This window comes from Lissotriton vulgaris, chromosome 2_1, assembly GCF_964263255.1.
Source record: "Lissotriton vulgaris chromosome 2_1, aLisVul1.2, whole genome shotgun sequence".
Classification (NCBI taxonomy): Eukaryota; Metazoa; Chordata; class Amphibia; order Caudata; family Salamandridae; genus Lissotriton; species Lissotriton vulgaris.
In genome coordinates, this window is record NC_141687.1 from 180,545,226 (window position 1) to 180,560,786 (window position 15,561).

Genomic DNA, 15,561 nt, shown 5'->3' on the forward strand with positions numbered 1-15,561 from the left:
CTGTGAAGCACAAAGCTTACAGAGTGACTGACAAGGTTCGGGCTTACATTAAGGAGGAAATCTACAAGATGTTTGCTTTAGGGGTCATTGAGTCCTCAAACAGTCCATGGGCCAGCCCAGTGGTCTTGGTTCCAAGGCTGCCTTGCCGGGTGCCACACCTGAACTCCGGTTCTGTGTGGACTACAAAGGGCTCAATTCAGTCACCAGGACTGATACACATCCCATCCCCAGAGTTTATGAGGTCATTGATCGGTTAGGGGCTGCACGGTATCTCAGCACGTTTGATTTGACGTCTGGGTACTGGCAGATCACCTTGACTGATGGAGCTAAGGAGAGGTCAGCATTCTCCACACCAGATGGGCACTGCCAATTTCGGGTTATGCCCTTTGGAATGGAGAATGCCCCTGCAAACTTTCAGAGGTTGGCAACCAGGTGTTGGCTGGGCTGGAGGATTCCAGTGCCGCCTACTTGGATGACATTGCAGGTTCAGCGCCAGTTGGGAAGAACATTTGCAGCACCCGTGGGAAGTGTTGATGGCGCTGCGCAAGGCAGGCCTCACGATCAAGGCGAGTAAGTGCCAGATCGGGCAGGGTTCCGTGGTGTACTTGGGTCACCAGGTAGGAAGCGGCCAGGTGGCACCCCTACAACCCTAGATTGATACCATCCTGGCATGGGAACACCCAAAGACTCAGACAAAGATGAGAGCCTTTTTTGGACTCACGGGGTACTACAGGAGGTTTGTCAAGGAGTATGGCAACATTGTTGCACCCTTGACTGAGCTGACTTCCAGGAAGCAGCCCAAGAAAGTGAACTGACTGACACCTGTCGGAAGGCTTTTGACGACCTGAAGACTGCCATGTGCACAGCACCCGTGCTTTAGGCTCCCAACTTCTCAAAAGAATTAATTGTTCAGACAGACGCTTCAAAGCATGGTGTGGGGGCTGTTCTATCACAGATTAATGAAGAGGGCCTGGACCAACTTGTAGCCTTCATCAGTAGGAAGTTATTTCCACGGGAACATAGGTGGAGTGCAATTGAGCTTGAGGCATTTGCTGTGGTCTGGGCGATGAAGAAGTTGAGACCATACTTGTTTGGGACTCACTGACCACAAGCCCCTCAGATGGCTGATGCAGATGAGGGGTGAGAACCCAAAGTTGTTCAGGTGGTCCATTTCCCTACAGGGTATGGAATTTACAATGAAACACCGCCCTGGTACAGAACACGCCAACGCAGATGGTCTGTCCAGATTTTTACGCCTTAGTGAAGAGAACTCCCAAGGGGAAGGGTAGTTCTCCCCACATTTCAGCTGGAGGGGACACGTGTTAGACCTGACTTCATTGGCGTGAGTCTCCCTTCCATTTTTTGACTAATTGCCTCCTCTGTTTTGATATGTTTTTGCTGGTTTTATGTTTTGGGCACTGTGCCACTGCTAATCAGTGCCACAGTGCAAGTGCTCCCTATGATAAATTGATATACTAATTGGATTACATGATTGGGTTATTTGATGTATCTGTCAGCCCCTAGTACAGTGCACCATGTGTGTCCAGGGCTTGTAAATCAAATGCTGCTGGTGGGCTTGCAGCACTGGTTGTGCCACCCACAGAAGCAGCTTGTAAAGTGTGTCTCAGGCCTGCCATTGCAAGACCAATGTGCAGTCTAGCACTGCCATGTCGACTTGGCCAAGTGCACCCACTTTCCAGTCCCTAAACCTTCCCTTTGCTTCATATTAGACACCCCTATGGTAGGCCCAAGGGCAGGGTGCGTTGTAAGTATAAGGTAGGACATGCTCTGTGTAGCATGTCCTAATAGTGAATTACAGCCATTTTCATTTTTCACTATTGAAGGCTACCTGTTCTCATAGGTTAGAATGGGCAGTTAAATTATTCTATTCTTATAATCCTAACTGACTCAGGGAACATGGTAGAAATTCGAATTTAGTATGCCTGAACTCTGAATAATAAAATACATATTTTAGTAAAGTTGGTTGTAATGTTCTGTGTTTGAAAATACCCCTTTTAGAAAGTAGGTATTTTTTTGCCTAACTATCCAGGCTTGCCTCTGCTGGGTTGTGTATTCCTTGTCTGGGTTTGTGAGTTACAGGGCTGAGGGATTCCAGGAGACAGGCTGGGGCAGCCCAGTGGTGAATAGAGAGATCTGAATCAAGATTGGAGAGAGGATTTGCACCTGGGACCTGATTAGGGCTGGGCCTTCCCTCTACAATGCTGGCTCCACCCCCTGTGGCTTGTCTGATGTCTCTGCCCTGCACAGTGAAGGGAAGAAGAGAGTCATGTAAACAAAGTGCCACAGGAACTGGTTTGGACTGGGCAGAGGCCTCTCTGCCTTCAGAGAACAAATTATTTTGGGGTATAAATATTGGGACCCTGATCCCAAGAAATTAGATCACTTCTAGAACAAGAAACCTTTCTGCCAATGAGAAAAACCAAGGAAGCTGCAGGAGTTTGGACTGCCCCTCTGCCAGTGTGCTGTTTGCTGGGTTGGCCTGCAGTGGTTGCTTCATTGCCAAGGGAAAGGAGAAGGAACTTTTTAAGGACTTTCATCATCTACAGAATATTCTCCAAGGGCCTGAACTGTGCTTGCCTCCTGCTGAAGTCTCAGGGACAAAAGACTTCACCTCCAGCTCCCCCTGAATTTCCTTGCTGGGAATTCTGACTGCAGACACTTGCGTGCCGCTGGGAGCTGCAAGCACGACGCATCGAGAAGAAGCGTGTCGCCGCCGCAGCTGAAATCGTCGTATCGCCGGAGAAGCGAACCTTCGCGGCATCTCCCTGGAAGCGTGTGTTCATCGAAGCTGCCTGCTGTCGCATAGCCGGAGAAGCGTGACGCTATCGAGAGAGTCACCATCGCATTACCGGAGAAGCATGTCGCAGGGCCTGTCGCGGCTCCAAAGTACAGTGTCGTTGCAAGGCTGCCAGGGCGTCATTGCATCGTCATCATATCGCCTCATCAAGGGCGCCATCTTTCCGCATCGCAACCGGATCATCGCATCGCATCATTGCGCCATCTTGCGCACCGCAACTGGCCTGCATGCCGAGAATCTACGCATCACCTCCGCACTGGTAAGGCTCACGACGAGTCCCCTACTCTGCGCAAGCATTGAGGAAGGACGCAACTGTTCCCCCGGGTCACGGAACCGACGCATCTCCCCTTCTGCAAGCCTTTTGTTCACTTTGCGTTACGCATCCAGGTACTTTGTTGAGAACTTTGTCTCATTTACCAACAAGTTGAACTAAGAGACTTTAATCATCTTTTAAGTAATCTTAAGTGTACTATTGTGGATTTTTGTCGTTTGTGGTCTTGTGTTAAGTCTATATAAAGAATACTTATTTTTATAAAACCTGTGTTGTGTCCATCTTTAGTGTTATCATCACTGTGTATATTCACAAATGCTTAACACACTGTCTCTGAGATAAGCCTGTCTGCTAGTGCCAAGCTACCAAGGGGGTGAGCAGGGGTTATTAAGGAGTGTAATCCCCTTATCCTGACTTAGAAGTAAGGGTCCCTATTTGGACAAAGGTGAATACCATTGCCAACTAGAGACCCCCAGATCTAACAAGTCCCGATTCACACATGAGTCAGAGCAATCCATTCCTGATCTGCAACACCACTGCATTCATACCTAGCACACAGCTCTTCCAGAACATAGACAAGACTGCTGTTCCAACAAGGAACCCCCCCCTGCATTCATACCTAGCACAAGGCTCTGCCAGAACATAAACAAGGCTTCTGTTCCAACAAGGATCCCCCCTGCATTCATACCTAATACACAGCTCTGCCAGAACATAAACAAGACTGCTGTTTCAACAAGGAACCCGCCCTGCATTCATACCTAGCACACAGCTCTGCCAGTACATAAACAAAGCTGCTGTTCCAACAAGGAGCCCCCCTGCATTGGTACCTAGCACACAGCACTGCCAGAACATAAACAAGGCTGCTGTTCCAACAAGGAACCCCCTGCATTCATACCTAGCACACAGCTATGCCAGAACATAAACAAGGCTGCTGTTCCAACAAGGAGTCCCCCTGCATTCATACCTAGCACACAGCTCTGCCAGTGCGCTCATACCTAGCCCAGACCATCTTTGCTATTTCATCACAGCTATCAGTGTGCAGTTCTGCTTACACACATCTCAGTCTCAACCCTTAGCACTGCCTTCTGTTCCATGACTCAGGCCTGATGCATAGCTCTGCAGTTGGACCTCAATCCAGTGCTTACCTTCTGTACTGGCTTTTCCAGCAGTACACTGCAGTTCTGTGCCTGTACCTTCCTATCTGGATCAGCCATGTTAACAATAGGCAGCTGTGGTCATGCACGTCAAGCATGCTCTGCAAGGTTCCAGTCTGCTGGGCTTCTGGAGCAGTGCATACAACTCTGTCCTTGTACCTCAATCCTTGACTACAGCTTTAGCTATTTCACTAGTAAGACCCCACACAAGCATGCCAGCTCCCCTCAAACACAGCCTGCTCCACCATAGTTTTAGTATATGGGCTTCACACGCAGCTTCAGCAGTGCAAGGGGCACCAGCTATGTACCTAGGGACTGGGTGTGCTGCATATTCAGATGTCTGTGTGCACACTTTGTGTACCATGCCAGGGCTAACACTGCTGTGTTATTATTCAGATGTTGAGAAGAGGAAGAATCCTGTCTGTGGATTTGTTACTCCGCTCGAGGGATCAGATGCTGATTATCATCGCAAGCCAGAGGTACGTCTTATTTTTGTTATTTGTACAGCACTCAGTCGGCCCGTAGTATGGTATTGCAGCATATTTTTGAAAGTCTGGAGTGACTTTTTCCAGTGGTTCTAATCTTACTTACTGAGACCGGAGACAAGTGTGATTTGTGGAGATGAGCAGTCAATGTGCACGAAATTGTGTTTTTTTGCTTATTCAGTTTCATTCAAGAGTTGGCTGTGAGCAGTCAATGCGGGGACTCTTCAGATAAGCTGGTGTGTGAAGCTGGCATTCATGAGCTCATCGTTCTTTTGCTCTCTACAGCCTCCTTTTGGTACATGCTGCTTTAATGGCTTATTTGTCACTTATTGAAATTAGTGCTGTCTGTTTTCAGGTCATTTGGCTTTACAATCAGACAATGCCAATAACAATACATTTGAGCGCACCTTGGTGGCTCACTGGCATGTGGTGTATGTGGTCGAGTTGCAGGTACCAATGTAATAATAACAGCATGACCTTTCCTTTTTTTAACAGCTCTTGCCACATCTGCCATTTCATAGCACAATAAAGGACAGTGTTACTATTGTTCTAATCTGAATATATAGAATACAGAAGTGGTAGAAACAGGAGGTAGAACAATGGTATTTGGAACGCAATCTACTTGGTCTCCGTTTTTTTACAAACCAAAACTTAGAGCACCAGTGCTGGGTAGGAAAGAGAACTTGAGCCCACACACAAGCCCTCTCCAAAATAAACAAAGCGCTTGTGCTTGGTAGGTGAGTGTGCTGTTGGCCAAGATGTAAATCTCCCTGTACGCTAAGAAGAGTACTTCTGCTGGGTAGGAGAGTCTTGCATCCTGTATCGATGACACAACAGCAAGAAGTGAGTTAAGAATGTTTATTGATAGTTCATCTTGAAATAATAAGATGGTATTCATATCCTTAAACACCTCGTTCAGCATTCTTAGAAACAAACTGTCCGCCAAATATAAACCAAATGGCATTCGTGTAAATTGAAATGTACCCTTCATGGTAATAAAGGCTGTCAGTGTTTTAGACTGCTCATGTGACTTAATCTGGTGGTAAGCATTTTTCAAATCTAGTTTTGAAAAGTACTTCCCACCCCCTAAAGCCAATATCAACTCGTTTATGTTCGGCAAAGGTTAACTCAAAACCTGTACTGCCCATCAGATTTCTCTGTAACTACTATCAGAGCAATCCAACTTGATGTCTTCACTGGTTCAATCGCCCCTTTTAATAGCATTTCATCCATCGTTTCTCTTACATCAGCCCGAGCAACGAAAGGAAAACTCCTCACTATGTGCTGATTTGGTGTTACATCAGGTTTTAACTCTATTTTTTTAACGTACCGTCTCAGACGACCCAACTCTTCTTTGAAAACATTTTGGGCCCCATTTAGAATGTTGGATGATGAGATGTCCTCTACTACCATAACCTGATTGGATGCTCTTGGGTTTATAATGATGTTAATTTCATATTTCGCATTGAACCCAAAATAGGTGGACCATCCTCTTCTACATATACCTCACCCTTAATCTCTCTTCTCTAAATTTCACAGTAGAGTCCATGTACCCCACCAAGTCAGTGGTTTCTCCTTGATGCCCCCACCCCTATTACTGATATCTTTGGGCAAAAGAGCTGTGCCTGAACGATGTCCTGCAGACATTCCCTTCGGAATAATGGTATACATCGAGCCTGAGTCCACCATAAGCTTTACGGTCTCCCCATCCCCATTAACCACAAATTCAGCTTACAGTCTACATCTCCTCCCTTTTTTTATATCTACATTCCCTACACCAAGGATTCTGTCTCCATGTACTTCCACCATGCACTCCTCATCTACTATGGTCACGCTTGGTTTGCAAAGAACAGCAAAATGGCCTTTACGACCACAATATCTGCAGTCCTTATTAATTGTTTTACATTTGCGATAGTCCGCAGAATGAAAATTGCTCCCACACCATTAGCACAACTTGGTATTCTGCTTGGTTTTCCCAGCACTATTACCAGACTTAAATATCACACCCACATCAGATCCTCCTTTAGTCGTATTGGAAACCATGCTACAGCTGGTGTATTTTCTTTCCATCTTTATCATGCATAGTTGGGACTGCTCCACCACTTTGGTAATGTCTATGCATCTTTCAGAGACGGATTCTTCGCAGCCCACAACGACTCCTTTTTTAGGTCTCGTCTACGCAGCGCACATGCGCTGCATAGGAAAGAGACCTCTTGAGATTGATTCAGCTTTCCAGGCAAAAACGTGCACGTGTTGCATTGCTTTCAATGCAGCGTGTGCACGGTTTGGCGATTTCCTTGCGGGAGCGCGCAGCGCCATTTGGTCGCATGGTCCCGCAAGGGAAATGCTGCCTGCTCTCGGCTGCACCCCCCCCCTTCATGCTTGTTTTTGTAAGCATTGACCCAGCGCACACACAATTCCTGCTTCTCTCCCTCCCCACCTCTAGAGCTTTCAGTTTTAACGGGGTTGGATTTGTTTCTTCATCGCCCACTGCTGGTGGGAGGCACACCACACTCACGACTTTCCTCCTCCTCGCCCACAGTGCGGCCTCATCAGCGGTGGTTCCGAAAGTAGGTGCCCCCCCCCAACTCCTCTCTGAACACTGCTGCCTCTTTCCTTCTGGTCCAGGGGGCATCTCTTCTCAAACTGCCTCCCCCCGTCGGCATTTAGTTGCAAGAGTAGAAACGTGTGTGTGTGTGATTATGCTAACAACAAAATGAACGAGCTCCCCCATAAAGAAAACTTTTTCCAAACCAGTAACAAACATGGATAAAATGGTATCTAAATACACCTCTGGCTCTGTTGATGACGACCGTTACTGAGGGGTAATCCGCGTCGGATACATACAACCCGAGGTCAGCGGCCCGTCCTGATCTACCCAGACGCCGCCCGCCCCATGTGCACTCACACGGGCTATACTGCTAGTCGGCTTCCCCGGTGTGCGGTGCTGCAGTCACTCCTCTGCTGCTACAATGTACACTTCTGCGTGAAGGGAAATGGGCTAAAGGCAAACACAACACTGCTACAAAGACGCGCAGAAGACCCAGTTAGAGCTATGATACAAAGACAGATAGATGATGCATACATCACTGAAGAGTCACACGCAAGCTACACAATGCATCCTGCACAAGACACCGTCCGCCGTTCCAGCACACACATGCATGTGCGGAAAACTCATCTCAGTCACAGCGCCTAGAGTGTGCGTGCACACAGTCCCAGCACCAGACCCACACACACTGCATGTACCTCCATGGCCACGGCCGTCTCCGCTCTTTGGTAGTCATAGCTCCTCAGGCGTTTCATCGATGAAAGAGTATTTGGTACTTTTCGCCAATCGTTGTCTTTCTTCTGTGTCTATGGTTTTCTGTGCTGTAGTTTTCTTCTTGTCCCAGAATTACCAACTAGCTGGGCACTTCGCATTTTTTACCGAGGTAAAAAAGAAGATCGTGGTAACTGCCTGCATTCTCTCTGTATTTTGTGAAATTGAAAGCACCTCTTTTTCGACCTGATCAAATCTATCTGCGCAGTTTGAATCCACCAGCAACTAATCTACTTTCTTGTGATAACATGTTTCATTACTAGTGGTTAAAGTATGCCAAAATTAAGCAGAGCAACCAAGATTTCCTTGCCCGTGGATGATTAGGTCTTCTATTCCATGTATTTGTTTTGCATTCTGGCACCACTGATGTTCTAATTAAACAGAACTACAAGATCTAGAATGCAAAATAAAACGAGCATTTGCAGTTCAATAGGTCTAGCATTTGCGAGAGTGTAAGCTATTGGCAATGTAAATGACAATGCCTTTTATTTTGTTTTTAAAAAAAACAAATAAAAAGCTTTGTCATTTACAATGCCAATATCATAAACTCTTGCAAATGCGAGACCTATTGCATTGCAAATGCTTGTTACTTTTACAGTTAACAATCAGTTGGTCACAAATGAGTTCATCTGTCATTGCACTGAATTTCCATTTCACTGAAAGTTCCCCAAGTTTGGAAACAAACTCATCAATGGACTCACTATCATTTTGAAGATGTGTATAGCATCTATACCTCGTCATGACAAAATTACCTTCTTTTGCAGATCTACTCTCAATACTTGTTTGGGCTTCAACATACACATTTTGAATAGGATAACCATTGGACTCTGTTGCTACAGGTATATTTGAAAACATGTTGACGCTCCTTACCCAGCTTATTCAAAATTAAAGGCTTTTTCTAGGTTTCATTAAACTCCTGACCATCTAGTGCCTCAATATATGTTTCAAACATTCATATCCAATCCTCTCATTCCATTGACAATTGACCTGTTTGTGACAAAAAAAACGGGGGTGAAATGATGGCACTCTGAAATTGAATACTGGGTTAAGGATAATTTATAAGGATTTTGAAGGTGTAAGATTTGCCCTGCTGGAATAATTACCCAAAGAGGTAGTGTCCCTACAGGAAAAGGCTGCTGGAATCTATTATATTTACATCTTCGTTCCCAAGAAGGACAGAGGGCTGTGACCCATCCTTGACCTTTACTTCTTGGGCCTTTACATTTGGCAAGAAACGTTGAAGCTGTGGTGCCTGGGCCAAGTCCTGTAAGCCTCAATGAGGTGGAATGGCTGGTTTACATAGACCTCCAGGAGGCTTATTTTGACAGCCAATTTGCTTGTCAATGTTCCCTGTCCACAGACATTACCTGGCGTTCAGCGTGGGGTACACACACTATCAGTTCACCGTCGTGCCATGTGGCCTTACAAGTTCCTCATATTTTCGCGAAAGTCAAGGCATTTGTAAAACCATTTCTGTAGAGTTCATAAGTCCTTGCATTTTTGTACTTTAATGCCTGGCTGGTGAAATGTCTCCTGTGCTGCCTACTCTTAAACGTGTGCTTTACAATCAGTGCCCAGAAATCTCATCTTACACCAATGCTGAGGCTGATGTGTGTTGGTACTGGACATGACCCACATTTAGGGTTTTCCTCCTCAGAAGAATGCGGAGAGGATTCCAACATGTCTAACTTGGCAATGGATTCCAGACTGCAAGTCACACGCCTGCTTGGTCTGATCGATAGCCTTGCGCATCCTTTTGGTGTTTCATGCCAGATGGGGGATGAGAGCCTTCCAGTGGTGCCTGAGGAAGGAGTGGCTCCAGGAGAGCCTCTAAGCTCGGGTGCAGATCTTTGAGTCGGTCCATCTAGATCTGAACTGTTGGTATGTTCGTCCAACCTGCAGGTGGATTGTCCATTGAGTCCTCTGCAGGGCCAGGCTATCACAGTCAGAGATGCCTCCTCACTAGGGCTAGGGCAACCAGCTGGACAACATAATGTGAGATGCCTTTGGTCAGTATCAGAACAGCACATGCACATAAACGTACTGGAACTGCGATCATTCTGACTTGCCACGAAGGCCTCCTCCCTTCCATCTGATAATGTGCCTTTTAGGATCTGACCTACAACATCACCACCATCCATTATATATCGATGGACAGGATGTTGTTGGGGCATGCACCCTGTGCAGGAAGCCTCCCGGCACAGTCAATGACAGTGGGCTCAGCTATAGGGCATTTTCCCAGGCGAAACGTCATCCTGAAGTGATGGACATGATTTTCTCAAGTTTGTGGTGTCCATGCATAGATCTCTTCGTCATGGTCAAGAACAGGAATTGTTCTCAGTTTTGTTCCCTACATTTCCAAATGGATGTAATCAGATTTAGTTGGGTATGAGGCCTGCTATACACCTTTCCACTGATTTCTCTTCTGTTGAAAGTCCTGTGGATGATCAAGCACAGCTCATTTTGATGTCACTAGACTGGACAAAGAAGATTTGGCATGCTGATCATCCACCATTCAGCCTTCTGCACAGTGTTTATTTGCTTTTCAGCAGGATGATCAAGTCCTCTCTCTCTCCGTCCATGAACACTATAACTGCACACATGGTGATCGAGTGTTTTCATCTAGAGCCCTTTTGTTTACTGTTTGAAGTTACTGATGACTGCTTGTCTTCTGGGCAACCGGACACAAAATCTTTTTTTGCGAGTCACTGGAAAACATTTGTTTATTGGTGTGAGTCAGGGGGCCTCAGCCCCCATCTCAGTCTTGCTATTCTGATGTCATGCATATGTCTCTGTCACTTACACCACAAGATCTAGCAATAGCCACTGCTAAAGGTTATCCAGCTGCCCTATCCACCTTTAATGGCGCGTTTACTGAAATGTTTATTTGCTCCCTCCCACTCTTTTAATTATTCTTCAGTGGGATTTGAAACTTGGGTTGACTTTCCTCATGCCATCCCCAATCGAGCCCATGCACACTTGCGTAGTTTAGCTTCTCACTCCGAAGTCTGTCTTCTTATGGCTATGATTTTTGAGTGCTTTCGATTCGATCAACATTTGTGATATTTTATCCTCATAGATTTGTTCCTTACACATGTCCACCCTTCTTACCTAAAGTGAGGTGAGGAATTTGTGTTAAGACTATGTAGCCACCAGAAACATCATTAGGCAAGGTAAGTAACTTTTTCTTCGCAGTCAGTAATGCCTGAACATAAAGTGCCCCACTCATGAAGTTCGAAGTGGAATCTTTGGAAATCAGATCTAATATTGTTTGTAGTATTTACTCATTGTGCCCATTAAAATATCCTCAATACAAATTATTTTAAGAAAAGTAACGTACATGACTCATTGACCCCTGGGACAATTCCTGTGGTTGTCGAATCCGATAAAGTGAGGTAGTTCCTTTTGGAAGAGAAACTCCTCAGGTTGTGGAATCATATAATTTGAGCTAGGACCAAAATAATCGTACCTTGAGTGCAGAAGAGCAAATTCTTCATCGAGACTGTTGTATAAGTTTCCAGAATCAGTACATTATATTGTCCAGGTACCATTAAGAGGGGCCTCAGTGAAGGCACATTTCAGGAGGGCCACGTGTGAATCATCAGGCCCCATTCATTCTATTGATAGTTCATTATTGATCAATGATGACACCTTGCTAGATGGGAAGCCAGATTACTATTAAAAACTAGGAGAGGCAAATAGAAACAAGCATTGGTAAATGCATTAGGTTTCCCTTATATGATTAATAATAAGCTGTTTTGTGTTGTAAGTTGTAGCTTGCTGAGTAGTTGTGCAATATAAGTCACAGCAAGTCTGTTAAAGGGTTATGGCTTTTTGTGTACAAAAAGGAAATATATTGTGCTGTTACTGGTGGTATAGTGCAGGGAAGTTATAGCAATATTTTGAAAAATAAATTGATGTAATAGCAATATTGTATGTATGTATGTATTTAGAGGAGTTCGGATAACTTTTGGGCCTGGTGCCACTGCACCTGCTGCACAATTCAAATACAAAATAGCAATAAACAGTGTTTAGTGGGGTGCCTCGAGCTTTTGGTCCCGTTGCCATTCCCACTGCTGCTCTATTAAAATCACAGCCCTAGTACTTGCTTGATAACTGCATTTATGACTGTCTGTTTAGTTGTAAAATATAGAATTAATTGGTGTTTAGAGGAGTTCTGACAACATTTGGGCCCAGTGCCACTGCACCTGCTGCACCATTCAAATAATGACCCTGTTGCCCAATAGATAACTGCACTTGTAAATGCCTATTTAGTTGTAAAATATAGCAATAATCTTTATTTAGTGGGGGGCTTAGAACTTTTGATCCCAGTGCCATTGCACTGGCTGCACTATTGAAATCATGGCCCTACGGCCTACTGGATAACTGCATCACTTCCTTTTTAGTAGTAAAATATAGCAATATTTGGTGTTTAGTGGAGTTGTGATAACTTTTTGCCCTGGTGCCACTGCACCTGCTACACCATTAAAATCATGACCCTGTAACTGCACTTGCGACAGCCTGTTTAGTTGTAAAATATAGCGATATTGGGTTTTTAGTGGGGTGCCTAGAGCTTTTGGTCCCGTTGCCATTCCCACTGCTGCTCTATTAAAATCACAGCCCTAGTACTTGCTTGATAACTGCATTTATGACTGTCTGTTTAGTTGTAAAATATAGAAAAAATTGGTGTTTAAAGGAGTTCTGACAACATTTGGGCCCAGTGCCACTGCACCTGCTGCACCATTCAAATAATGACCCTGTTGCCCAATAGATAACTGCACTTGTAAATGCCTATTTAGTTGTAAAATATAGCAATAATCTTTATTTAGTGGGGGGCTTAGAACTTTTGATCCCAGTGCCATTGCACTGGCTGCACTATTGAAATCATGGCCCTACGGCCTACTGGATAACTGCATCACTTCCTTTTTAGTAGTAAAATATAGCAATATTTGGTGTTTAGTGGAGTTGTGATAACTTTTTGCCCTGGTGCCACTGCACCTGCTACACCATTAAAATCATGACCCTGTAACTGCACTTGCGACAGCCTGTTTAGTTGTAAAATATAGCGATATTGGGTTTTTAGTGGGGTGCCTAGAGCTTTTGGTCCTGGTGTCACTGCACCTCCTGCACCATTGAAATCATGATACTGTTGCCTGCTAGATAACTGCACTTGTAACTGTCTTGTTTACTAGTCAAATTTAGCAGTAATCTGTTTAGTGGGGTCCCTAAAGCTTTTGGCCCCAGTGCCACTGCACCTGCTGCACCATTCAAAGTATGGCCATTTTAACTGAAAGTAAACTGCAATTGTGATTGCCTATTTATTAGTAAAATATAGCAATATTAGGTGTTTAGAGGAGTTCTGAAAACATTTGGGCCCAGTGCCACTGCAGCTGATGCACCATTCAAATATTGACCCTGTTGCCTGCAAGATGACTGCATTTGTGACTGCCTGTTTAGTAGTAAAATATAGCAATAATTGATGTTTAGTGGAGTTCTGAGAACGTTCGGCCCCAGTGCCACTGCATCTGCTGCACCATTTAAATCAAGCCCCTTTATACTGCAATTATGACTGTCTGTATAGTAGTAAAATCGATCCGATAATGCCTACAAAGTGAAATAAAAGGTACTGATGCTTGAATAGGGCATGCCAAACGTTCCAAGGCTGAAGCATCTGTTTTACACAACCAAGTAATGAAAAAAGCAAGCATTCCCGCATACTGTTGGAAGTTGTATGTCTTTTCCCTGGGAAGAGATCTTAACTTATAGTTTAACAGTCCATGAAGTCTGGACAGTGAATGGGGCTTAAACAGTTTGAAAAGCTTTAGTAGAAGATAATTATCGTAAATGCATGCAGCTAGGGGAGGATAGGTGTCTACATGCTTTGCAGCCTCAATGTAAGAAAAAACAAATTCCACCCACTAAAGCGGATTGGAATGAGTACTTTGGCCTTTGGAACTGATAATAGAAGCCCCTTTTATGACATATCAATAACAATAGATTTCAGAAGCATAGTGCAAGTGCTGTGCAGGCGAAACCTGAAATTAGGCAATGCAAACGCCTGGAACTATGTGTAGATTCAGAACTGTCAGCATCTATCCTTGTACAGGAGATCCCAATTTACTATCTCCCTGGACAGCATGGTCAAGTATCTGACAGAATGAAGGCTCGGTACAAATTCTTACATTAATTCTTAAAACTGACGGAAAAATCAGTCTTTAGTTGGGCCCATATCTCTGTTTTTTTTTTTGTTTGTTTATTGAAAACATGTTTTATTGCAGTTTCAAAGTACATCGACTGTAGGTATCCAGTATATATCAGTTGTGCACGGAAAAATTGCAAGTTACATAATCTGTGACGTCTACCAGGTACATTAGGTAAACAAAACCTTTGTAACAACCGGAACATCACGCAGACTGTCCCCATCCCCCCATATAGGCATACATCATTGATAACTTGTACACAATAAATTAGAAAGCCGTACAAACTTGCTAGGGAGATGTCCATTAACCCCCAGTAATACAGGCTCCTAAGGGGATTGCGAGTTGGGCGGGGGAAGATCTATACCCCGGTATGTACATCTCTGCTTTTTTAACCTCATTTTAAAAAACCTATACTCAATTCCAAAAACCAGACTGTGCTGAACAAAGTTCATGTGGCACCTCAGTCTGATGATTTCATTTTATTAAGGGCAGCTTCCCTACCTTAGAACACTGAATCCACTTACAAATGCAACTATCCAGCGTTAGAAAAGTGGCTATAAAGATGATACAAAACTGAATGAAAAGCAATAGATATGACACAGTTCATCCTTTCACGAAATTCTTCACTGAAATTTCTGAAATGTACTTTGCTTACACAGGCTGGACATCAAGCAGTGCTTAATTTGAGCAGGTGCTTTCCGATGCTCAGCACTAGCACTTAAACGTCAGCCCCGGCGCTTGTGGCAGCCTGGAACAAAGTGCCGCTGTCTGGCTAATTTAGAGATGACCACAACAACAGCTAATTATTTGTGCAAAATACTTAAAAAGTTACTATTGCCTGCCGCCCAAGCCATTCTTATAGCTTTGGGGGCCTGAAGTAGTCCGAATTGTCACACTTGTAGGAGTGTGATGGTTAGTAGTTGTGTTGTTGCTACCCTTGCAAAGACAAGTTATTTCATGCAGAAACGTTCAAAAGGAACACACAACAAGAACAATGCATAAATCACAATTGAATCAGGTTTGCAGGGTGATTTATGTACATTTCATCATTTAGTTTCACCCATATACAAGATAATTTTACAATGAACAGCTGCCAACAACGTGAAAATCAGGGTGAGTTGTGATCAAGTGACATGGTGTGATCAGTGACACAGTGAGTGCGTAATATGTGCTAGGTGATTAAAATATATACATGTTTGTAAGAGGCCAGGATAAACAACTGAATTGAGGGCTGGGCCTTGTTTGCGCACATTGCTATGCTAGAATAGGCTTATTAGAAGTTTAAACGCCATTTGAACTTTTGCTGCTTTTTGC

The 15,561-nt window shown here is 44.4% G+C and overlaps 1 protein-coding gene across 1 annotated transcript in view; it reads left to right on the forward strand.

Annotated features, from left to right (window-relative positions):
* Window positions 1-15,561, forward strand: part of MLXIPL (MLX interacting protein like) — a 941,138-nt gene that overhangs the window by 343,499 nt on the left and 582,078 nt on the right. The window contains exon 3 of the mRNA XM_086954697.1: window positions 4,640-4,722. Within this exon, the coding sequence (XP_086810823.1) occupies window positions 4,640-4,722 (83 nt within the window). The remainder of the gene's footprint in view (window positions 1-4,639; window positions 4,723-15,561) is intronic.